The 25598-nt window shown below is 57.3% G+C and overlaps 1 protein-coding gene across 3 annotated transcripts in view; it reads left to right on the top strand.

The window, feature by feature from the left end:
- Positions 1-433: 433 nt before the first annotated feature.
- The window catches only part of GRID1 (glutamate ionotropic receptor delta type subunit 1), a 774024-nt gene continuing 748859 nt past the window's right edge, over positions 434-25598 (top strand). For all 3 annotated transcript variants that reach the window (XM_032423996.1, XM_032423994.1, XM_032423993.1), the window contains exons 1-2: positions 434-641; positions 2800-2955. In XM_032423996.1, the coding sequence (XP_032279887.1) occupies positions 563-641; positions 2800-2955 (235 nt within the window). In that variant the 5' untranslated portion in view covers positions 434-562. The remainder of the gene's footprint in view (positions 642-2799; positions 2956-25598) is intronic.

Raw genomic sequence — 25598 nt, 5'->3', positions numbered from 1 at the left:
AGCACCGGGCGCCCCCTCCGAGCCGCTAACGGGCGAGCGCCGCGCGGCGAGGCTGAGGCTCCGCAGTCACGTGGCCGAGAGGAGGGCGGAGGGGAGGGAGGCGGGCAGGGAGGGGAGGGGGAGCGGAGCCGAGGGGGAGGGGGAGGGGAGGGGGCGTCCTCCGCAGTTCGCTCCTCGCCGGGGCTCAGACACACAGCGAGCCCGGAGCCGCCGCGCCGGCCGGGCCGCCGCCGCCACCGCCTCCGCCGCCTGCGAAGCCGCCCAAGCCGCGGGAAGAGCCGCCGCCGCCGCCGCGGGCCGCCCCCGCCTCACCGGCCTCGGCTCGGGCTGCCAGCGCCGCCGCAGCCGCCACCGGAGCGGGAGCGGGAGCCCGACCGCGCTGGGCTGGGCTGGGCTGGGGCGGGCGCAGGGCGCAGGGGCGGGCGCGCGGGAGAAGACGCACGGGCGGGCTCGGCTCTCCCGGGGAGCGGCCCGGGACTGCACCCGGACCGGCGCCTCCCCGCTCCGCGCTGCCCTCGGCCTCGCCCCGGGCCCGGGCGGATGAGCCGCGCGCCAGGGGGACATGGAAGCGCTGACGCTGTGGCTTCTCCCCTGGATATGCCAGTGCGTGTCGGTGCGGGCCGACTCCATCATCCACATCGGTGAGCGCGGCGGGCGGTCGGGCAGAGGCTGGGCGGGGGCCACAGCGGCGTAGGGGGTGCGCGGCGTCCAAACTTGGCGGTTCCCCGGGCCGAGGGGCTCGGCGGGCGGTGCTCCCCCGAAGGGCCGCGCCGCGCCGCCCCGCGGAGGAGCTGTGCATGGGCCGCGCCGCGCTCCCGCGGGCTCTTCGCCGCTCCCCGGGGCTCCAATCCCTGCGGCCTCTGCCGACACTTAGGGCCGCGGCTGCGGGGAACCCGGGGCTGGACGCGGGTCCAGACCCGCGCCCCCGGCTGGGCCGCCGGCGTGCTCGGAGCAGCGGGGGTAGGGGGCGGACACGGCCCTGGGTCTCGCCAAGTTGGCAGGGCAGGATCAAAGAGGCCCGACCGGAACCGTGTGTGAATGTGGGTGGGTGGGTGTTGTCAGCGTGTATCACTGTGTGTGCGCCTGGCACCGTGTTGGTGTCACTGCGAGAGGGCGTTGGGATGTGTGAGTCCATGTGAGCCTGTGTTGGTGCGTGCACGACTGTCAGCCTGTTAGAGTGGACACAGTGTCTGCCTGTTTCCCCGGTGTGTTTCTGTGTATCTCTCGGTATATGTGTGGGTGTTTGTGTATCTGGTTGTGGCGACTGCAGCCCAATCCTGGACAGTCCCAGAGTTTCCCGTGGTCCAAGTCTTGGGGGCTGGCAGACTGTCCAGGTGGTGGGAGCCGGGGGAAGGAGCGTGGGCGGCGGGGGGTGGGGAGGAGTGTGTGTGCGCGCTGAGCGGGAAGAGATGGATGGAGGGAGAGAAGCAGGAGAGAAGATGAGATAGAGGAGAGGAGGAGGGGGCGCGCGGAGGGGGAGTGTGTGGGAGTTGGTGGCAACAGGGGAAGAATCCCAGGAAGTTGGGCCGGGTTGCGGGCCCGAGAGCGGTTGCTTTGGGGGAGCCCCTCTGCAGTCGCCTTTCCGGAAGTTGGGAAAGACCAGCGAGCACAGAGAAACTGGGGGTTGGGAGGTGTGAGAAGGCAGGGATGATGGGACAGGCGGGGCGGGGGTTTGGGGGTGGGGAGGGGTGGTGAGTGACTAGGCCTGGGCTTGGTGAGCTGCAACGCCCCCCGCAGGGGCCCGGCGCCAAACCTGCTTCCCACTCGGGGGGAGGGGGGCTCGGGTCTCGCGGTCAGCATTGCGGCTCTGGGTGTAACGTGGCACCGGGGCCTCCCTCCTCCCGCCCAGTCCCGAGCTCGGGGACCATCGGGCCCAGCCCCGGGACCGTGGGGACCCTCGGGGCCTGGCGAGGGTGGGGGAAGACTCCTGAGTTGCCCAGGCTGCGGGGCCAGGCTCTGGCGAATCGGACCGATCTCCGCTGGAAGCGCAGAGTCGGCCAAGGCAGTGCTAAGCGCGTAAAGGGCCAGCCGGAGGCTGCCCTGGAGATAGATGTTCGCGGTTCTAGAAGGCCCTTTCAAGAGCGGTATCTTATGAGCTCCTCAACCCTGCAGGGTCTGAAGGCAAGGGCTCTAGGGTACAGTTCCCTTTTCTCCCACATAACCGCAGGAAGAAGAAGTGGGGAGGGATGGAGAGCAGGAGCTGGTGCTCAGGGAGCCAGGCTGGGACTGACCTGCTGGTCTTCCAAAGCCCCTGTGTAAAGAAGCCCCCAGGTGCAGCAAACTCACTGGGGACCTGCTTGCTCAGCTTCTCTCAAAGGGGGAGTCTCAAGGCAGAAGGAAGTCATCATTCCATCTTGGGATTGGGACCAGGGACATTGCCCTGCAGGGGAACTTTCTGGCTCCTGCGATGGGATTCATGGGGCCATATCAGGGCATTTGGGTGTTGCCTGAGGCCGCCCCAGCTTGGCTCAGTACGTTGTGTGGGGTATGGCCCAGGACATGAGGTGGCTTGGTTGCAAGACACGTGTGTGACCTGGTGGCAGCATGTGCCATGTGCATGTGTAACTCATGTCAACTGTGTGCACATGGCTCTGTGTGTGGGGGACACATTCCTGTTCTGGTTGACCGAAGAAAGCCTTACTCTATCCTGTCAAGCTGAAACCCCAGTCTGAAACTCCCATCAGACAACCAGCTAACCTGCTAGCACCATGACCTGAGGGCCAAGACGAGGGTGGGGGTGGGGGTGGGGTGGGGAGGGAGCGCTCTTTCGGCCAGGTCTTGACCCTTCCTCTCCTCCAGGTGCCATCTTCGAGGAGAACGCGGCCAAGGACGACAGGGTGTTCCAGCTGGCCGTATCCGACCTGAGCCTCAACGATGACATCCTGCAGAGCGAGAAGATCACCTACTCCATCAAGGTCATCGAGGCCAACAACCCGTTCCAGGCGGTGCAGGAAGGTGAGCGTCCGTGGCGCGCAGGGCTGACAGGGCCGCGGCCTGCCAGGAGGCGTGGAGACCCACGGGGTTGCGACGGGCTCGGCCGCCCGGAGCCCCCTGTGCTTCTGGGCAGCCGCGGTGCCACGCACGGTGCGCGCGTCCTCCCCGACCCCCTGAGCGGTGGCGCGGGGAGTGCTCTGCGCGGGGGAGCTGGAGCCGAGAGCTTGTGAGCGCGGCGAGCTGGGCTCCTTGCCGGGCGTGTCGCGGGCTTGAGCGGTTCTCTTCCGGCTCGGTGGGTGCGTCTGTGCGCCCCGCGCTGCCCGCGCAGGCGTGTGTGGCTCAGGGCCGTCTTTGTTTCTTGGGTGTTTGCGGGTGGGCGTGTCTGCGTGCCGGGTACCTGCGTGGGTGCACCGCCCCTGACTTCCAGGGGCCGGGGTCTTCCTAGTCCCCAAGCGACGAGCGCCTGGCGCGCGAGCCCGAGGTCTCCCCTCTCCGCAGCACAACCCGATACGCGCCGCATTTCGCGCCTCGCGGCCACTCAGTGCCTCGGCCCCGCGTGTCTCTGCCGTGCTCCTCCTCCCGGCTTGGAGGAGCCGGTTTCTTTCTCGCTGTCCCTGCCGCGGGCGGAGGCGCTGTCGCCTGGGCCAGAGGTGGGCGCTGTTTGACCAGGAAAGGAGAGAAGTTGGGCCGGGCTGGCTTCGGGGAATCCTAGTCCGAGCCTGTGAGGCCGGCAGCCTCTGCCTCGGGTCGGACCCGCCCGCGGGGGCAACAGGTGCTCGGCGCGGGCGTTCGCCACAGCGGCAGCCTCTGTTGTCCCCTTGTCACTCTTTGCCTTCCCTGTCACCTGGCTCGAGGCTGGGTTCTGGAACCCGAGTTCCTCCCGCGTACTGCCAGCCACCTTCCTGGTTAGGGCCCAACGCTCTTTCCACACTCCTGGTATCTGCCTAGCCCAGGTACCTTTTCCTCTCCTCTGCCTTACTCCCCATATCCGTGGGTTGACTCAGAGGCCCTTGCCCTGGAGTGTGAGGATAGGAGGCACAGCTGGTGGCAGGGGATGCAGGGATTCCTGCCAGGAGGGACTGACAGGACAGTGGGTATAGGGAGGAAGTGGGCTGGCTCAGGGTTCCAGGCCAGCTCCCCCATCCCCCACCCCCCACCTCCATTGCCCCAGTCACTGAGCCCAGAGTCCTTCTGCTGCCTTTGGGTTATATGCTGGCTGCTGGGCCCTTGGGTACCGGCGAGGGTAGGGTGATTTGGTGAAGTCTCTGATCTGTGTCCAGAAGACCAGCGTTCTTTCTGGGGAGAACTTTGTGCTAGAAGAAGGTCTTTGGCAGTCTTCTATTCTTGGGTGCCGCAGAGGAGGGGAAGCCCCAACTGTGAGCCCTGAAGGCCCAAGGTACGTGTACAGACCTAGAGTTCTGGGTGTGCTTTTGGAGTAGCTGCGAGTGGGTGAGGCTGCTGTTTCCTATCATGGGGACTGCTGCTTCTAGCCTGGGCAGATGTCCATTGTCCAATGTCCACTGAGGTATGGGGAATCCCTGTCCTTTGGTGTCTGAGTAGCCTACCAGCAGTCCCTGCCCCCACATGGCCCACCCCTGGACTGCTTTTCTGTGTGCTTGCCTCACACTTCCTTGCAAGTGCTTGGTGTGGGCTCCAGCCACGGAGAGGGGGGACTTAGGGAGGAATGATCCTACCTGGGATGGGAATCGGGGGTGACACCGACTGACCCAGTTACATGTCACAGTTTTGACAGTGCCCCCTGCTCCTTTGACACTGTTTCCACACATTTGTCTCTGTGGACAGTCATTCTTTGTGCTTGGGAGTTGAGGACACAGGTGGACACGTGCGTTTCTTGCGCTCAGGGGCTCACAGCGTGCTGGGGACCCTGCCCGTGTTTTCCCCATGCCGTTTCAGCTCTTCCACATCCCCTGTTGACATACCTTGCGTCCTTTGGCTTCCCCTCTGCCCTGTGGAGTATTCCATGCTCATTCATTTTGCTCCTGAAGATGCCCAACCCCCCACCCCCACCCCCTCTCCCATCAGCAGGTCCCTAGAGAGTGAAGATAATGCTCTTGCCCAGGGTTACAGTCTCAGGCAGGTAACACACGTCGGCCCACCGGCCAGCTGGACTCTGCAGGGCCTGGAGCGTGGGGTCCAGAGAGGTCATTGCTATTCAAAAGAGCAGCTGTTACACAGCTTTAGACGATTTTGCCATTTGGGAATGAAAATCCTAGTGTTGTAGATGTGCTGATTTTTTTATCTTTTTGAGAGGACCCCCCCAATCTGGACTTTAATGTAAAATCTGATTTCTTACTGTTGTCAACTAATCAAGCAATTTAAACAACACAGTACAAGCCAAACGAAACACACCTGTGGGCCATCCAGTCTTCAGGCCCCAGTGTACCTTTGTGCTGGAGACGCAGGGCTCCGTCTAGGGGCCTCTTCGGGTTGACATCTTGCTTTTCGGGATCTCAGTTTCTCTATTTTTATGATTGGAAAAATGTCTCAGGCTCCAGGGATGGCAGGATGACAGTCTCAGAGGGTGTGAGAGGGAGTGTGTGTACCCATCCAGAAGTAGGGAGTTGGATTGTGGTGACTGAGGGACATCTGATGCCATCCAGGAAGAAGGATACTGACCAGAGTGTGTGCTGGTTAAGGCTGGCACATGCTTTCAACTGATGAGCTGTGTGGGCAGAAATCCACATTGGTATTCTGTGACCTTGCACAGCCCTTGGATGTCTACAAGGGACAGGAGCAGCCAGCCCCTCAAGGGCCTCATGAAGTGCGGAGCAGTGCTCAGAGGCTCCTTCTCCCTAGCCTGGGGCTCAGCTGGGCAGGCACTCAGCTCTCTGCATGTCCTTCCTCTGTGCTCCGGGATGCTGTCCACCCTGTGGCGTGGTCCTGCTTGGTGGATATCTTCTCTCTCTCCTGGGCCTGGACAGTCATTGCAGCTGGCCGTGGGTGGTAAGTTTGGGTGGGAAAGGAAAGGACTTCTTGATGGAGACTGGACACGGATGGAGGGCAAAGGTGCACTGGGGTTCAGTCTCCATTGTGGACTGGACAAGCTCCCAGTGGACCCCCAGTGGGTTTGGGATTGAGGTGATGCTGTCCCCACTTTGGCCCAAGTGGCAGCACCATACAGGGACAAAAGATTGGTTGCTGGAGCCCAAGAAACCAGGTTCACATTCATCTTGCCTCATGTGTAGTGTGATTCCGGGGGGTGTCCTAGCTCTGCTTTGAGCTTCTGTTCACATACCTGCTAAAAGGGACCAACCATAGTATCTGGCAAGTGGGATTATCGTGAGGATTAAATGAGATGAGACATGTATAAATTGTCTGCAGAAGGCCTGTGGTAGGTGTTTAGTAAACACGAATTCCCTCCTTGTCCCTTGACCCAGCTGTGAATCCATCTCAGCTTCTCTTGAGGCTCTTGATATTTCCAGCTGCATCATTTCTTAAGCTGGTGAATTCCTTGAGAGCAGACTCTTGCTGACCTTTTCATTTTCAGCATTTCACTAAACATTTTCTCCCTTGATTATAAAAGAAATGCATCGCTACAGTGAGCATGAATCAATTAAAAAATGTGGAAAAGGAAAAGGCTGTGCATGTTCATTGTATAGAATATGGAAGGTACAGGAAAGCATCACGAGGGAGAACAGAAATTGTTCAGAATTTTACCAGTTAGTTCCTTCTAGTCTTTTTTTCACTCACTGTATTTTGTAAGTGCTGAGAGACCCCATTCTGTTCAGCTGGATAGCCTTTTTTTTTTTTTTTTTTTAATTTAATGTCTTACTGGTTTTTTCTGAAATTGTTGCAAAGTACGTGTAAACGCTACTCTTAGTGGTTGCATATATTTTACGATATTCAAGACTATTTTTTAAAAAATGGAATCATTTATATGCTGAGATATGCTTAAGTATCGCTGAAGAGAACAAGAGACTCTGCTTCGATTTGTTGGTCCTGAGATTTATACCTATAATTTCTTCAGGCTGATTTTAAACAAGCTCCTGACAGGCTACCTTTTGAGATACTCGGTCAGTTGATGTAAAAGCATGGGTCACATTTAATAAAATGCATTTGATGAGGATTTAAAGTCAGCAAGCACCAACACTATAGTGATATTTAAAATGTTGTGTCTTAGATTTAGTTGGCAAAGTCCATCTTAACAGTGAAAATTTGCTTTCTGGGTCCTAGAAGAAATACTAATTTGTCAAATAAAAAAATTTCATATTGTTCTGAAGTATTTGCTGAAGGAGATTATATAAATGAGTAAATGCATAAAAGAGCCGGCTGAACAAGAGTCTTCTCTGTTCACAGAGTTATCTTGTACTGTAAGTAAAAGACTTGGGTTATTGGTTATAATGTAGACATACCTGTCATAGAGTGGAAAGATAACAAGTTAGGGAAGAGGAAGGAAGAAGAAGAAACATTGTGAGGTAATGTTCCTTTTAGTTACAATAAGCACAAAAATGTTTTAGGAAGACAGGGTAAAAATTACCCAAGTATAGCTTGGTGTTCGTAGAATAAAACAATGAGACAGTGAAGTCAAATGAAAATAAAACACAGTGAGCTTGTTGGTGCCCATCTGACAGTCTGGGCATTTTATGTTGGTCCCTCCTGGGGGTCACCCTGCCCCTCATGTGCCTGCTGGTATCTAGACATTCTGCTAGAAGGTCTCCCTTCCTGAGCTTTGATGCCTCTGACAAGTTCCTTGGCTTCCGTTCAGAAGGATATGGCCAGTGAGGCTGAATCCTTTATACCTGCTAGGAGACCCCCTTCTCTCCGGGAGGGGCTCTATTGGTCCCTGCCTCGGAGACACTGGCAGGGTCCTCCTGATGTGAGGTTAGTGACATTGTAAAGATGCCTGTAGGCCCACGCCATCCTTCCCATCCACTCGGCTGTATTAATTTTCCCTGGGGTGCTGAAACAAATTTTGCCACAAATTTAGTTGGTTAGAAACAGAAATTTATCATCTCACGATTCTGCATGTCAGAAGCCTGATACAGGTCTCACTGGGCTAAAATCCAGGTGTCAGCTGGCGGATTCCTTCTGAAGGCTCGAGGAGAGGATCCATTCTCTTGCCTTTTCAGCGTCCAGAGGCTGCCCACCCTCCGCAGCTCCCGGACCCCTTCCTCTGTCTTCCGCCAGCGATGGTGGGTGGGGTCCCTCTCACAGGGTGTCACCCCGGTCTCACCTCTGTCCTCCCATCTCCTTCTCCATCTCTGACTCTTCATCCTCCTTCTCCCCGGGACCCTTGTGATTGCACTGGGCCCACCTTGATAATCCGGGATAACCTCCCCACCTTACAGTTAGCTGATTCCCTCTGCAGCCTGAATTCTCTGACACAAAGCCTAACATGGTCACAGTTGTGGGGACTGGGATGCGGGCATCCTTGCGGGTGCCTTGGCACACCTGTCGTCCTAGCCAGCGCACATGGTCCCCTCTTCCCTGTCTTCTGCACGGCTGACTGCTGTCCTGCTGATCGAGTGGCCTCCTTGCGTCTTAGCCGGACCCACTAGGGTCACGTGGGACTTGGGGCCATGTGTCCATGTCCCCCAGGCTTGCTCTGGAGATGGCACGCTGTAAGCCTGCAGGCCTCCACGGACTTACCCGTGCTCTTTGGTGATGCATCGGCAGTCTTCCCTGGGCCTGGAAGCTGCTGGTTCCTGAGGAAGTTCCCAGAGGAATCTGCTTTTTGAAGAGCCAGACTGTAAGGCCCATGCATGTGCCACCACGCGGCCTGTACCTCCTTTTCTGTCTGGGCAGGTTCTTCAAACCCTCCTGCCTCCCTCATGTCATCCACTGTGCCCACCTAGGGCCCCAGGCGGGGCCATGGCAGAGTCCGTCTTACTTGGCTGTGCACGGCACTCTTCCTGGCCCCGCAGGGGCTGCTGCTAGCAAGGTGTCGTGGCTGCAGGCGGTGATGGCCCCGCCCTAGAAGGGGGCTGGGGACACGGAACCATCTAGTCCCCCCTCTGGATTGCTCACCAGCCTGTGAGCGATAAATAAAGGAGTGGCTGCCATCCTCCCTCAGCTGAGCTCCCCAGGCTCCAGAGTTCTTCATTCTAGGGTCTCTCCTGGGTGTGCAAACATGCACACACACTCTCACTTTATTTTTTTATTTTTTTTTAAAGACTTTATTTATTTATTTGACAGAGAGAGACATAGCGGGAGAGGGAACACAAGCAGGGGGAGTGGGAGAGGGAGAAGCAGGCTTCCCACTGAGCAGGGAGCCCGATGCGGGGCTCGATCCCAGGACCCTGGGATCATGACTGAGCCGAAAGCAGACGCTTAACGACTGAGCCACCCAGGCGCCCCCACACTCTCACTTTATAGACTATACTCTTGCCTCACTCACATCTTCATATTTTGGGTTCTAGAGGCTTCCTTTTAGTATCCCTAGTGCCATGGCTTTACCTGTAGATTGGGAGGTTGGACTTAATGGGCGGTGAATAGATGGGCACCTAATGCCAGGTGTGTGGGTCATAGTGAGACACCTGTCCTCCTGCTGCCTCCGAGCTGCTGCTCTTCCCTTGCCTGGTGACCTGGGGACTTTAACAGCCTTCCCATCTGAAGCAGCATGTTGGGGCCATTTCTCCAGTTTTCTCGTGGAGGACAGCTAAGACCGTCCCTAGCACCCAGAGCTCTATCTTATAAGCGCAGATAGACACTTTCCAAATTCTTGTAGTTGCGAGGTCAAAAATTCCCTCGCTTTGTCTCTTCTAGTAGCCATCTTCCTTCTTTACTTGGCCTTTTCACTACGAGGACATGCTCTCACCTAAAAACTTGGAACATTTAGTCTGCATTGCTTATTCCTAAACCATCTATAACCCAGTCTGATGCCTGGGTGTGAATCTTTTTAGACTTGGCTACCCAGTTCCCTGCCTGCTGGTGTTGTTCTGTGGTTCCCTTGTGTCAGCGAGGAAGACTAAGTTACGCTGTAGTAACAAACGATCCCAACATTTCAGAGGCTTAACCTCGCAAAAGTTTATCTCCTGCTCATGCTGTATGTCCATCATGGGTCACCGTGGAGTTTGGCTCATGGTGGCCACTCAGCTTGAGTATTGCCTGTTGCCGTGCCACATGGAAAGAGAGCTTTGGGGGTCTCAGCCCGGAGGGGACATGTGTCACTTCTGCTGTACAGCTTATTGGCCAAAACCAGTCATGTGGTTCCAGCTAGTCTTAAGGGATCCAAGAAGCACAGTCCTACTATGTGCCCAGAAGGAGGGACAACTAGTATTTGGCAAATGATAGAACTACTTACTCATGTCAAAACAGTCCTCCCATTTTCTTGGTGACTCCTTGAAATAATAACAAAGAAACAAAAAGCCCAGAACAGTTTTAGGTATTGGATCCTGGTTGGGCCAAAGCCATGGCTCCTGTCACTTCCCCTCTGTCCACTCATTTACTTGTCCCTCTGCCCCAGAAAGCTCTGGGCTTTGGTGTGTGTAGGGGAAGTCAGGGAGCCTGGGTTCCCAGCCTCTTCTGGACTCCCAAAAGAGAGGCAGTCTTGTGTCTACCAACCTTGTCCTCTGTAAGCAATGGATGGGAAAGGCGCAGCCTCAGAAGACTTGGGCTGACTGCTTCCTAAGTGGTGAGGTGAAGATGGGCATGCAGGCCTGGTCATTGCCGGGCCCAACCCCAGGGAGCCCCCGCGGCTGGACTTCAGCAAGTCAGTGCTGCCCATGGCCTCGGCAGGGCTCCCTGTGGTGCAGTTCCTCTCACAGAGTTCCCCTGCTCCTGGCCCAGGCCCCTTTCGCCCCTGCCTTCCCACATGGCTGCAGCTCTCTCTCCCGACAGCTTTGGGCTAGGGCAGACACTCATCGCTGCCATGGGCTGGCTTGCGACAGCCCCTTTCTCTGGGGTCTGGCCTTTCTGACAGGCATGGGGTCCAGGAAGGCAGCTGGGTCTGTGTCCAGTATCCCGTCAGCTGGGTTCTCTAAAGACCTTCCTTGCAACCTATAAACAGCCAGTTTTCTGGCCAATGGCCATGGGTTGCGAAGAGAAAGACCCGTGATTCTCCCTTCTGGGCCTGAAGCACAGGCAGGGTAGCTGGGCGGTGATTAGATGGCCCTTTTCTACTTGTTTCTGGGTCCAAGCTCTGGGCGAGGCTGGCTCCCAGGGGCTGAAGGCAGGGACTGCCAGCTGGGGCCCCAGGGTGGTCCTCAGCCCAGGCTGTACCCCCTCCTGCCGCCAGACCCTGGCCGGTGCTGTCTGCCTCACACCTGTCCTTCGCCGGTCCCGGGCAGAGGCAGCCAGACGCTGCAGCTTGTCCCCGTGCCTGTTCCTGGCCAGTGCTCAGCCTGGCCCTCCTCCTCCTCCTCCACATGGGAATGGACGTGGTGCCCAGAAGCCAAGGTGGGGGCAGAAGGAGCCTTGTGCTCTTACTCAAGGACCGAGTTTCTTGTCCCTGCTCTGCGGTTTGACCCTGGGCAGGTTACCTCAGTGTCCTCAGCTGGAAGATTGGGAATGACAACAGAGAGGACAGCTTGAGGGTCAGTTGAGGAAATGCCCAAGCAGAGAGGTAGGGACGCTTGTTACATTGGCAACCCGAGTGGTCCCAAGGGGCTCTTGGCTCCCTTCCACTTCCTACAGCCCTTAGGGTTCAGTCCGGCCTTTCTGGGTGTCCCAGGAGGGCAGGGAAGCAGGTTGGTGTTGACCACATGGCTCCTATGGAGGCTAGCTGGAGCCTTCTATGTGGGCCGTTGTTCGGGGACCCTGGAGACTGTCGTCACCCCCGATTGCAATCTTGCTGCAGCCTTGCTGTTCCGAGCGCACAGAGCAGCTGGAATCCAGCCTGCCTGGCCCAGCCTGCCTGCTCTGTATGGGTGGAAAGGGGTCAGGCAGGTCCAGGTTCAAATCCCAGCTCTGGGACTGATTAGCTGTGTGGTCTTGAAAGGTCGCTTGCCCTCTCTGAGCCTCAGTTTCAACATCTGTGAAGTGGGGCCACCTTGGTATTGTGTGGCTAGGTCTAGACAGGTGATGTATCCTTGGCAAGAAGGAGGCTTTCAGCAAGTAGTGGTCCATGGGGTGCCCAGCAGAGGTGTGCTCAGCCTTGTACTGGGGTTAAGTGTGTGTGGGGTGGCACATAGGATACTCAGTAGGCGTTTGTTTTCCCTCTCTCCTGGCCACCATTTGTTCTGTCCTCCTGGGCCCCTGCCGAGGGTACATGACACCCCTTGGTCTCTGGGCCTGCCTGGGTGCCACCAACACCCTAGTCAGGGCAGAGGCATGGACCTTACTGGCTGGACACCATCCTTACTCCCACTGTGGCTGGAGCTTCTGGCTTAGCCTGTCCACTTGCTGGCCCCACATGGCCTGAACCCCTGCAGACCTGGCCTGGCCTCGTAGGCTGTCTCCTTCCCTTGAGTTCCTCCTGCTCAGTCTTGAGGCCTTGCCTTGCCTCTGCTCCTGGACTGGGGCTGGGGACTTTCTTCGTCGTTTTGTTTGAGGACCCAGAGGCATGGCGAGAGAGGGAGGGCCATTTTCTGGGGTGTGGTCTGGGCTCCCCGTGTTTGTCTTGGCGGTGTCCATTTAAGGGGCTGGTGCCAGGAGCTGAGGTGACCCTGACTTGGCTCGGAGCTAGGTTTTGCTGCTTTCCTTCCTTGTCATGGCAGCAGACATCAACTGTTGCTGCTTCTCAGTCCCCGTTGGCTCCCAGGGCACCTGCCCTCGCTTGCCTCTCCCGGGGCTCTTGTGGTCCAGACAACCCCGTGGGCTGCCCCTGAGGCCTGTAGGCTGCCAACCTGCGGGTACGTCTCTCCCTGTCCCTGAGTCCCCAGCTGGAGCCTCAGCTCGGGGCTGGCTCAGGGCTGGCTCAGGGCTTCTCCTGTGTACCTGATAAAGGCTCTCAAGGGCTGACACATGCCACTGCATGGCTCACAGCGTTGAGCTGGGGCTGCTTAGGGCGCCTATGGCCAGTGTTCCTCCAGGGACAGGCAGGCACAGTGGCCATACCTCTGGGGGAGGGTGGGCTGGTGGGCAGTGCCGAGGAGGTCCTCGGGCATCCCATGGAATCTAGGCAGAGCACCCCCGCCCTGTGTATGCATGTGCGTGTACAAGGGTGTGTGTATGTGTATGCGTGTATATGTGCATGTGTGGGTGAGTGCGTACGCATGCACACGCCTGTGTGCGTATGTGTGCGTGTGTGAGTGTGTGTGTGCAGGTACGTGTGCTTGTGAGGATGTGTGCACGATTGAGTGTGTGCGTATGTGTGCGTGTGTGAGTGTGTGTGTGCAGGTACGTGTGCTTGTGAGGATGTGTGCATGAGTGAGTGTGTGAGTATGTGTGCGTGTGTTGCAGACACCCGTGCTTCCTGGGCATGACCTGCAGAGAGAGCCTCTCTAGTCCTGTCCCTCTTTGCCCTCCTCCCGGACTTCCTTCAGGTTTCAGTTCAGATGTGGCATCCCTGGGGAGGCCCCTAGTGCCCAGAAGAGGTTGGCCCTGCCACGTGCCCCCACTGTCTGGTGTTTGGGGATGTCTCCTGGAGGTGGTGGGCTGTGGGAAGGGAGGGACTTGGTCTCTTTTGTGCCCTATTATAACGTCAGCTCTGAGACAGGGACATTCATGGGGAACGTTCAATAAATATCATTTCCCCCTCTTTCCTGGGGGACATCCCTAGACCCAGATATGTCGTCCTGTCCCTGGGCCCCTTGAAGATCACCCCAGTGGATGGTCATTGTGGTTGTGGCCACTTGACTTGGCTAAGGTCAGGAGGAGGCTGTGGGTAGCATCCTGGGCCCTGCCCCATTGTTGACATCCACTGTGGTGCCTTGGCATCATGTCAGTGAGGTGAGGGTGGGAGCCAGCCCCCCTGCACACCCCAGGGAGTGGCCCTCTTGGGGTCCTAGCCATGTGGGTCAGCAGATATCATAGGGTTCTAGTATCCAGAGCTGGAGGAGGGCATGCAAAATCAAGGCCAGGGAAGGTCGAGAGGTGCCATGGACTGCCTGGGTCCCCCAAAGATTCATCTGCTGAAGCGTTAACCCCCAATGTGATGGTATTTGGAAGTAGGGTTTTGGGGAGGTGATTAGGTTGAGATGAGGTCTTGAGGGTGGGGCCCTCATGGTGGGATCAGAGAACTTGCTCTCTCTCTCTGCCATGTGAGGATAAAGCAAGAAGGTGGCCATCTAGAAGCCAGGAAGAGAGTTCTGTCACCAAGAACCGAATCAGCCAGCACCTGGATCTTGGACTTCCCAACCTCCAGAGGGTTAGAAATAAATGTCTGCTGTTTGAGCTGCTCCGTCTGTGGTACTTTGTTAGGGCAGCCTGAGCAGACAGGACGGGAGGGGATGGGCTGGGGGCCAACCCAGCCGGGGTGACTTACCAAGAGAGTTGGACTTAGCCCTGCCCCTCCTGGGGCCTCAGGGCCACGCGTGTCAGATGAAGTCCCTGCACCTCTAAGGATCTACGATTCTGATCTGGGACTGTCCTTTGTGCTGAGCTGAGGCTTTCTCCACCCCCCAGTCCTTTAAATGTTGGAAGACAGCCACTGGCCCCCCCGCCGCAAGACGTTGTCAGGCTGCACGTCCTAGAGCCTGATTATTTCCCACCTGATTCTCTTTTGGATACGTCCATTTATCACTGTCCCTCTTAACACATGGCGTCCCTGATGTGCCTCAACAAAGAACTTAAGTGGCGAACCTCAGCTTTCCTTCCTGTAAAATGGGGACAAGGGCACCTCCCTTCACAGGTTGTCTTGAGGACCAAGTGAAGTAACAACCATTGAGAACTTAGCTGTGCCTGGTACCACGGAGGTGCTCAGCAAACAGGAGCCATAGCTCCTGTCCTCATGCTGTCTGCCCAGCCCAGAGGGAGAGGGGTGGTCACTGCTTGTTCCAGATGCTCTGCTGGTATGAATGAAGTGCGAGCGAACGCTGGCCATCAGCATTGCCCCCTGCTGGGGCTCTGGGTGGACCTTTGGTTCCCCAGCCCCGGGGCTTTTGCCCAAGAAGGGGTGACACATCAGAGACCCGCACCTGGAGCTTGTCCAGTTGGCTGTTCGACCCCAGCACGCCACTTTCTACCCACTCCTTTCAAGTCCGGTTTGCTCAGAGCTTTGTGAGTTCCGCTCGTGTTTCCGAAGGACCTGCTCTCCCTCCCAGCCCAAGCCGGCGTGCTGCCTTCACCCACCTCAGAAACACTCAGCAGTGGCTCCTCATTCTGCTCCGTCACTGGACCCCGGGTCACCCACCGGCACCCCTGCGCCACAGGGTCTCATCAGGGACATCCCTGATCCAGCACTAGCCCGCTGCCTTGCCGCACCTGCCGCAGTCACAGGCACCGTGTCTGCCCATGCACTCACTCTCATGTACGGATTTCATGGAATCACAGTGTGCTGGAGGCGGCGGGGGCCTGGGGCTTTGGGTGTCTCGTCCCTCACTGTAGAAGCCTCGAGGGCAGTCACCCCGGCTGTGCGCGGGTAGGGGTGGGGAGGAAGGTGGCGGGCTTGGCCATGCTCGTTCTACTCCAGGCTCCTGGTGATGGCCTGATAAGAAGCAGAGGTACCTGGCGATGCCTGATGTCTGTGCCCAGGGCTGGATGTGCATCCTCTCAGGACAGCCCGGGCAGCACTGGGAATTATACAAGGAGTGAAGCTAAGCAGGGGTTGCTTAGGAAATGTGAAGGCTTGGTAGCCAAGCCAGCCGTCTCCTGTTCCTTGCCTAGCCTCCAGGTTGCACACGACCCTGGCTTTATCCCCAGCCTGTGGATTCTCTCCACCTGCACTGCCATCTCGGCCTGGACCCCTGCGGTCACTTGCTCACTGCTCCCTGCCTCTGTGCTCCCCTGCAGGCTGCTGTCCATGCGGCAGCCAGAGTTACTTGAAAAAAATCAATCCAGTCACCTCACTCTCCGGCTGAAACCCTTCCACGGCTCCTTGCTATACTTAGAATAAAATCCAGACCCTTGCCAGAGATGCAAGCCCCAAGGTACCCCGACAAGAGCTGACCTCAGCTGCCTCACGGCTGCACTCGTCTTGGCCTGTCTGCTTCAGCCATGTTGGCTTTCTTTCTGTCTTTCCAACAGGTGAAGCATGCTTCTACCCCAGGGCCTTTGCACATGTTTGTTCCTACCATCTGGTAGGCTCTTCTGAGGACAGGCTCCTTCTGTGCCTTTAGCTGTGCCTCCGATCTCACCTCCTTGGAGAGGCTCCCTTTGGCTCCAAGTAGGGCCACGATTATTACCTATCAAAGCCTTCTTCTTTGTATGCTTCCCCCCCTCCCCCCGCAATTATGTTGTTAATTTATTTCTGAGCATCATCAGGTCGATGAGGGCAGGGAAGTGTCTGTCTTGTTCACTGCTGAGGTCCCAGAGCCAAGCCTGGTGCATGACTGGTCATGGGTGCTCAGTACATGTCCCTGAATGGTTGATGGGTTGGACAGACACATGGGACCTCTGCTCTCTGAGACCTCTGCAGGCTCCTAGTCCTACTTTCACCCTTGAGACCACTGAGGGTCCTGTGGCGTGTGGGGCCTGGAGATGTGTTGCATTTACAGCAGCCCCCAAGACCCACTTGTGCCGCCCCTTCTCTCATGGCCAGCTTCTGGATTTGAAGATCTTTCTCCTGGCAAGAAAAGACAAAAGCCGATGGCATAGCCTCTCCCTGGCCATGGTGACTCTTATGGGGTGTTCAGAGGCCCAGTGCAAAGGGTACAGTCACAATGAAGGAGTTTCCCATGCTCTCCGGCTAGAGGTGGAGACAGGTTTGGAGGCCCTGTCTTGGGAAGGCATTTTCCCACCTGAGCTGCTCTGTCAGGGGCTCAGGGCCATGGCCTGCCCATCCCTTCTGTAGGCCTGAGGTGTGCCTGTGGGGCTGGGAGAGGGGGAGAGGGTGGGGAGAGGGGAAAGAGGGAGTGGGACTACACAGGGGAAGAAGAAGCTCGCCCTGGGCTCTAGTTGTCGGCTGAAGGCTGTCACAGTGTGGGGTGTGAGCCAGAACCTGGCTATTCAGTCCTGTCTCCCACCTAAGGTCCTCTGGTGGGCTGGAGAGCCCATTCACCCTGGCCTCAGTCTCCGCATGTGGAGAGATGGGGATGATGACACCGTCCTAACCGCGGCCTGCTCCAGGCTCAGGCAAGAGAAGGGGCTGTGGGAGGGAGGAGAAACTGCAGGGCTGGCACCAGGGGCTGGGGGGGCGGGTGCGGCAGCTCCGAGCTTGGTGGGAAGGGGCAGTGCTGACCCCCTTGGTGGGCGCTCCAGGAACTTGTAAGCGGGGCGCATTTGCAAGGACGTGGCTGCCACCCCTGCCACGCTGGCCTCTGAGGAGGCAGGAGCTAGAACTCTCCTGGTGAGCAGGAGCTCGAGGGGCTTTGAAGCTCTGTTGTTAATGATCAAAACCTCATCAGGAGAAGCCCGCCTGAGTGCGGCTCAGGGGGTCTGACTGTGTCAGGCTACTTAGCTCCTGCCAAGAAAATTAACTTCATTAAAAGGAGGACAGCAGGTTTGTGATGAGTATCAGCACCCACTGATCAGTACTGGGGAGCGCTCCAGGGGAGGTGCAGCTAGATGGGGACTAGGTCCCTGCCGGGCCCTGTCCTTGCCTCTGGGACACCACACATGCGCACAGGTGTTCAGTGAGCACACCAGCCCGGGCACCTGCACCCAGCAGGTGGGCCCCTGCCTGGCCTGGCCCCTCAGAGCCCACCAGGGCATCTTCCTGATGCTTCCGTCTGGCCAGGCCCCCGGCCTGCAGGATGACCTCTGTGCTCAGCATTTGGGTCCTCGTGGTCTAGCCTTGGCTGGGTGTCCAGCCTTGTCCCTGCTGCACGCCCTGGTGCCCTTGCTGGGCCAGCCGAGAGGGCCTGGCTCTCCCCTGACTGCGGCCACCTACTTGCCACTGTGTGTCTGTCTCCCCATCACCTCGCAGTCTCAGCTGGGGAGGGTCTCCAGGAGACCTTCTCAGGCTGTTCTGCTCCCTCAGCTGGGGCCCCGTTTGCTGCCACCTGTCCCCAGAGAGCCCCTCCCCAGGGGAGCCTGTCAGGGGGCCTGCTGGAGTTGTGCTCTGAGGACCCCGCTGGGACTGGGGCAAGGTGGCTGAGCCATGGTGCCCTGGGGCCTGGGGAGAGTTTCTGCCTCTCGTGGCCTGGGAGGAAGTTGTTATCCCCATGCATTTGTGGGAATTCTAAGCTGGACCATCTGAAAAACTACACCCTAACCTCCAACAGGGAAACCTGCTGGGGGTCTGAAATCACCCTCTGTATTAGCCATATTAATCAGTTGGGTGTCAGGAACCCTTGTAGTGGCCTAAGCAAAACGGGAACATTTATTAGGCCATGTGGTGGCAAAGGCCAGGGGTTGTGTAACTTCAGGCATGGCTGGATCCAGGGGCTCAAGTGGTATCCCCAGGATTCTGCTTCCGTCTCGATATCCTGGCCCCTCCCTTCCCCAGGGTGGGCTTCCTTCCTGGGCAGCCCCATCCACTCGGTGCCCCTGGGCTGCTGCAGGCTGATGTCTCATCAGCCCAGGCCCACTGTCCCTGCCCATGGGAAGAGGGGGATTGCTTAACAAGAGTCTCACCAGAGTCCCAGGATTGCCACTCATTGGTCTGGCATGGGGGTAGACTCCTCCTGGAATCAGTCCTGTGCCAAAGGAGTGGGATGCCCTGATTGGCCAGGCCTGGGGCTTCCTCAGCCCATGAGCGAAGAGTGAAAGGGGTAGAGCAGATGTGGTGGTGTCACCTGGAGAGGAGAAAGGTTGCTGGGCCCGCAGGAGCATGCCCTCGCATTTTCTTGCCTACAGGGCACTTGGGATGGGGATTGGACTGGAAGCCCTGGAGCCATATCCGGTGGCCCCCTACACAGTGGACACCAAGAGATCCCAGACCATGCTTGACTAGAAACCTCTCTTTGGGGCAGGCGGGGTTCAGAGAGGAAGGAGCGAGGGTTTGAGCTCTGTGGTGTGCCCATGGGTGGGTGGGGAAGGAGAGGAGGCTGGTGGCTGAGCAGTTCAGGAAGGTTTCCTGGGGGAGGTGCTTTTGTGATGGCCTGAGGGCAAGGCAGGGGCCTTTGAGAGAGGATGGCAGATGTTTTGGGCACACAGGACAGAGTGATCTGTGGGTGGGTTTTGGGCAGTGATGAAAGAGCCGGGGGTGGCCAGCCTGGTGGGGTCAGGGCTGGGGAATGGGAAGGTCGGAGGGGGGTCTGAGGCCTGAGCCCCCTTCTCCCCAGTGTCCTGAGGGTCTCTGTGGGCATGGTGTGACCCGGGCCTCTCTTGGTGCCCCCAAGTCCTGACAGGAGGCAGGGCCTTATTCCCAGGAGGTGGAGCTTGCTACTCCCGGGGCTCCTGCAGCTCCTGGGGTGAACTTGGTCCTCTCCCTTCCACTGGGTGTGATGTGAATACCCTTTCTGCAGGAGGGGGCAGGGGCACTAGGTCTTGGCCTTACACATGTGACCCCCACTTTTTATATAGCCACAAGCCATGCTTTTGGCCCTAGACTCAGCCTTGCCTACCCGGCTAGTCTTTTCTATCCCCACACCGAATGTGGCCTGGGGTCTTTGCTCCCTTTTCCAAATGGCCCATTTGTAGCCACCCCTGAGAGCTCCCTCCAAGGGAGGGAAGGAGCCCTGGGCTGGCAGCCAGCGATCTGGCCTTGCCGCATGCCCCGGACTGGCTTTGCTCAGTGGGGCCATTGCCCCCAGAGGCTGGGCCACCACAGCAGAACTAGGAGTTGTCGGGGGGCGGTGGGGCGGGCTGCCTTATTGGCAAGGCCTCTTGCAGCCTCCTGGGCCGAGTCTGCCCCCTCTGAATGACTAATTGAATAAAAAACCCTCCACACACCTTTGAGGCAGAGCTCCGGCCCTGCCTAATCTCGTTAAGAGGTCCCCCGACCGTCTCATTAGGCGGCTGACTGTGTGGAGAGGTTTATCTGTGCCACGGGGAGCTCAGGCCCCTGGAGGCTGGGCCTGGGATCAGGCCCCACCCCGCTGCCCTCCAGATACAGGCCCAGCAGAGGTGAGTCAGTGCAGCTCAGCTGGCCACTGCCAGTCCGTACTTAATCGGTTATGGTTTGCTGGCCTTAATGCCTTTAAAATTATTAACTTCAGCTGGAGAAAGCAGGTGGTGGGGGTCGAGGAAGAAATATGAGCCTCCTTATGAGATGTGAGGTGGGCCCGCCCCACCAAGACCATCCTCTGGAAGAGCCCTGGCGGGCTGCGTCCAGCTGTGAGGGCCCGGCCCTCCGCACTGCCCATCCCGCCTGCGTTAGCCTCAGAGCCGGGGTGGCAGGGACAGACACGTGGGTTTAGAATGTGATCTGTGCCACGAGAGAATGAAGCCAGCCCAGGGAGGCTCTGATGTGGTGCCTAACCTAGCCTGGGCTTGGGAGCAGCTATGGGAGGCTTTCTGGAAGAAGTGACTCCTGAGCCAAGTCCTAAGTAGGGAATGGGTGAAGAGAGGGAGGCAGGCATTCCAGGGGGTGGATGAGCTTGAGCAAAGGCTCAGGAGTGTGAAAGGCCGGGATCAGGGAGCTGATAGGGTTGTTGGGCATAAGTGGAGGAGGAGGGTACTGAGAGCCTGGAAAGGTCTACAAGGGTCCTCGAGCTTCTTCTTTGTGGTCCTGGCAGAAGTGGCCCAGGCTCTGGGGATGGAGCTCGTGGGGCAGGGAGGGGGTGTAGGCTGTAGACATTGGGGCCCAGAGCCATACACCTAGATCTAGGCCTTGAGCTGTGAGGGGAGTGGTCTATGAGGATGGGGAACACAAGGGGACAGTCAGTCCCCACTACTCCCTGCCCTTGTAGGCCTCTGTGCTCTGGTCCCAGGGGCCGAGGATGGGGGCTTGTCCTTGAGGATTCCAGATATGGAGCGAGCCATTGTTAGAGATTTCAGGGTTTCTGCATAGTGTGGCCCTTCCCTATAGCCTGGCTCCTGTTTTCTATGCCTACAATTGCCTGGTCACCCATGGTGGTGTGGGGGGTGGGGGGAGGAGGGGCCAGAGCCCCAAATTCCTGCCGGTAGGTGAGGTAGCCCCAGGCTTCTCTGCTCCTGTCAACTCAAGCCAGGCCTTTCTTGATGACATCTACTGTTGAGGACAAGAGTACTTGCATGTCACAGATGTCAAAGCCCAAGGCCCCCCTGCCCAGGCCCAAACCAGAGCCTGAGACAAAGACAGCCGTGCAGCAGTGTACTGTGGAATGTGTTCTAAAGGGACAGGAAGTGGGAACCAGGGAAGGAGGGAGAGCTGGTCTGAGCTAGTCACGGCTGGGCCACTGGGGCTCCTCCCCATAGGGACCAGCCAAGAAGCCTTGTAGACTATAGCTCTTGGATTATTCCCCCAGCGAAGGGAATGGGGAGTGTTTATCCACCAGCCAGCCTCCACAGTGGTCCTTCCAGGTGTTCCAGCTTTGTACAGCCGCTGGATGGGCTCCTGTGGGCACCTCATGTGGTATCAGTGGGGGCAGGGGGGCCCTGGTGCAGGGGAGGTGAGGTGCTGCCCCATTATACCTGCATGCAGCCAGTCATCACAACAACAGTCCAGAGGTGGGCTAAGGGGATGTGACCTGGGCCACAAAACTTGTCTAGATACCTGATTCTGCCAGACTTCTTAGAATGACCTAATGGTGAGATTTCAGGCATCTGGTCAGGAACTTTCCTGAAATCATATCCTGCAAGTGTACTTTGGTCCCAGAAGGGGCTGATGTAGGAGGATTTGGTGCCCTGATCTCTCCCCAGTGCCTGATGGCATCACTAGACTTGGACAGCCCAGCACCTGGCTCTGGTTTGTCCCTCTTCCTCCCCTAGCCTCTGGCTTAGCATGGGGCACATGAAGGCCCCTGGCCAATTCTGAATGACCGAGCCGGGGCGGGGGGGTGGGACAGGGGGAAGGATAATGGGAAGTTTCGGAATGGCCTTCGACACTAGACAATGACCCGGTTGGGCTTGAATTCCTCCTGTGTTTCTTGTTGGCTTGTGTTCCGGGACACTTTCCCTTAGGTTGCTTAGCTTCTGTTTCCTCGTATTTAAAGTGGCCATATTTGCATCTACCTTGAAGAATTGTTTATGAAGTCCAAAGGAACAGTATAGAAAGAGGACATGCGTATAGTAGGTGCCCATTCCTTTCTTGCTTTCATGTCTATCAAGGGTTGACCCTGTGCCCGCCACTGTGCTAGGGATGTGTAAGCACAACAGACCAGTCCCCACCCTCAGGGATCTCAGACAGGTATCAGCGCCCAGGGTCCACCCCCAGAGATCCTGATTCCACAAGCCTGGGGAGGGCCTGGGCCCCAGTATTCTCTAAAAGCTTCCTGGATGGTGCTTCTACGCATCAGAACCAGTCGATCAACACCAGCCTTTAATCATGGAGTTGCTGAGGACTGGCAGAGCCAACTGGAGTCTTTCCTGGCTCATAGCAGGTGAGTTAATGGGGGTGCTTATCACCACTGATTTCCTTCATCATAGCTCTGGGCGTGCTCTTCCTGGTCCCTTGGTTTCCCCTCCCCAGATGCTTGGCTCTGGAGTTGAGAAGAGACAGGACAACGAGAGCCAGGCATCACTAAACGCTGAGACTGGGGTCTCCAGAAAGGATCCACCCTCACATTGGCTGTCATGGAGACTGCCTCCTTCCCTGCCTTGGGTGCCTCAGCCACTGGATGCCATGAGCCCCTGGCAGAGCCCTCAGCTGAGGAGGGCTTATGCTGTCTGTAAGGAATATTTCTCTGCAAGGAATATTTCACCGCATCTTATCAGTAATATGAAGCAGTAGAGGGGTGGTACGTGCGTGTTCTAGTTCATAATTTTACAGTAATTAAAAAAAACCTCAAGCTACTGGTTTTCTTTCCATTAGTGAGATGGTGGCAGACAGTAAAGCCCACTGTCTTTTTATAATCGGATTTAAATTGTTTTTAATTATACAGCCCATATTCTCCCGGTAACATACCATCTCTGTGAGTTAATGGGCTTTGAAATCTCTTTGTTCCATACGCTGTAGATACAGATTTTTTTTGTTAAACGATTTATTTTATATATAGAAATTTAGAGAATTAGCTATGAGGTAGCTTCAGATGAGTATTGGGAGGTTCTGTCACCTTAGAAGAAGGCGAATAAGTGTCTGCAGAAAACCCAGCCCAAATCCTGGATGGAATTCCGGGCACCTCCCCATTGCCAGAACAAGGTTTTAAGAGCACAAATGATGTACAGAGCTATCAGCGTTGCTCTGACCACAGCAGAGAGAACATTCTGATAAATTTCTCGGTTGATCCTTCAGTTAAGATATTTGAAAGGAAATGTACGTTCGTTCGTTCATTCATTCATTCATTCATTCATTCATTTCCTGAGTGCCTGCTGTGGGCTTGGCCCTGGATTTGGGGATATACAATGAGCAAAGCCATGATCTTTATCCTTAAACAGCTGGTACTTTCCAGAGACACAAACATTTCTACGTGTGACTCTCAAATAAGACCTCTCCAGCGGTCAGTGCTTCCTCGGATCAGGCTGCCCGGCAGGACTGCCAGCACTCAGGGCTTGCTCTCTGCTGATGCTAAAGACGGAGGAGGGTACGCTGAGGTCTGACTGAGGCTGCCCCTGGCGAGGAGGCAGGCGGGGCTCCCTAGGGCTTCCTGGAGGGTGGGCTGGCCCAGGCTACATCTCCTGTTCTCCAGACCCAACATGTCCCTTAGCCTTGCCCTCCCTACTCTGTCTGGAGGGCCTGGCCCTGTCTCAGGACCCCCATGGGTATTTACTGGGGCCCAGTCTTGGCTCAGCCCACCTCTTGATTGGGTGAGACTGCTCCAGTCAGGCTAATCAGGTTGGCAGAAAAGGCTCTTGGTTCTGATGGCCATTGGCTGGGGACCCAGTGGGATGTTGTTTGTGTGTGTGTGTACACGCACGTGCGCACATTGTGAGGAGTGGGGTTCAGCCTCCTTGGTTATCATGACTGGGATCAGTATCTGGGATCAGCTAGAAGTGCTGTGTGGCCTTTGCGTGTTGCTGCCCTCTCTGTTCCTGATGCTGGCTGTGGCAGTTTGCTCAGTGGTGCCTCTCCCGAAATCTCAGGGGGATATGACTTCCAGTTGAGGGCAGTGAGAACCCGTCCTTCTCCAGAACTCCTTTCTTGTCCCGGCTCCTGGAATACATGGGCACTGTGTTTGGGGCCCCATTGGCTAAGGGTCTCTTAGTGGTGTGGGGAAAAGGCCACAATCTCCCCATGGGTTCAGGAGTGAGCAGGGGTGGGCAAGGCTGGGTAGGTCCATCTGCCCCTCACCCATACCAGCCCCTGTGTTGGAAAAGCCCAGAGCAACTCCTCTCTATAAACCCCACAGCATAGAACCCCAAGTTCAGAACTTTCTCCTGCCCCATGATAGAACTTCTAGAATTGGCACCCTTAACTGGACCCTTTTGCTAGATGCAGAAACCCAACATGGCATCCCAAGCTAAAAATCACCATGGCAAAAACCCAGGGTCCAAACCTCTATATCAGCTCCTCAGAATAAGGGCTGCAGATGTAGACCCGTCTAGCCTGGAGACCCACTTTGGAAGCCACCCAGCCCAGATGCTCCAGGCTAAGGTACCCTGTAACAGAATCCCAGGACCATGCTTTTGAAGCCAGACTCAGCCCAGAAACTCAGCCCAGCGCCCCACTCTCCAGGTGGGCAGGCCTGGGGAAGAGGGGCACCCTTTTGTCATCGCATGCACAGATGTAAATGCCAAGCCTACAGCGAGAGACCACATGTTGCGAGATGTGGCTGAGGTTCCACACATGGTCTCTGGCAGTGTGGTATTTACAGCTGGCGAAGAGCGGGGGAGCTCTGGAAACTGTAAGAAAGGGGATGCTTAGGCTGAGGGAGGGCTGGGGGCTGGGAGCCCTGCGGGGGAGGGCTGTCCACCCTCACTGGCTGCAGAAATGCCACCTGTAAACTCCTTCAGGTGAAGTATTACCCTGAGCAGGCCTTTCTGGAAATGTGCAGGGAGGAGTGCAGTGTGAGTGACCAGAGCCTCTGGCTGCCGAGGGGGTGTGGCTGACAGGCTGGTTCCGTGAAGGACTGCATACCTCTGAGCCGGTTGCCAGACCCTGGTGTGGGTCGCTGTCCTGTGATCTCTCAGAGCACCCCCCTCTCCCCACCTGGTGGCTCCTTGGCACCTCCCTCCTCAGGTCACCTCCCTCCTGAGGTTGCTTGGGGTCTGCTGACTCCCAGCCTTCCTCCTCCTCTACTCGCTCCCTCTTACGTTCTCTTGGGCTCCTCAGCTAGGTGTGGCTGGCCTCCTCACTGCTCGTCAGGGTGCTCGGTGTGGCCATCCCTGAGGGCCAGCTGCAGGCCCTCCTCCTCAGCAGGAGAGCTTTTCCCCCATGGACAGCCTGCAGCCCAGTTCTGCCGGCCTGACTAAGCCCAGAGTGCAGTGGGAACTACCGCACACCCCGGAGCAGCAGGTTAATCCATGTGGCTGGAGCCAGCACTGGGTGATCGCCGAGTCCATCCCAAGCTCAGCATGTGCCCGTCCCAGCCCTCACTCACCCCAGCTTTGGCTCTCCCCATCCTCCTGCACGGGATTCTGAGGTGCCCTGGCCTGGCCCTTGCCAGCCTCGGAGGCTTCTCCCTTCCCTCACTTTGCCTCCTTCTCCTCCCCTGCCTTCCCCTGCAACTCCTCCCAGGGGGCTTTTCTCAGGAGGGCAGGACCCCTGGGAGGCTCCTAGGAGATGCCCACGTGTGGTCCTACTGGCCGAGGGGGGGGGCACC

Source organism: Phoca vitulina, unplaced genomic scaffold, assembly GCF_004348235.1.
Source record: "Phoca vitulina isolate PV1807 unplaced genomic scaffold, GSC_HSeal_1.0 scaffold29, whole genome shotgun sequence".
Lineage (NCBI taxonomy): Eukaryota > Metazoa > Chordata > Mammalia > Carnivora > Phocidae > Phoca > Phoca vitulina.
The sequence above is the reverse complement of the archived record's forward strand: the minus strand, read 5'-3'. Positions and strand labels throughout refer to the sequence as shown.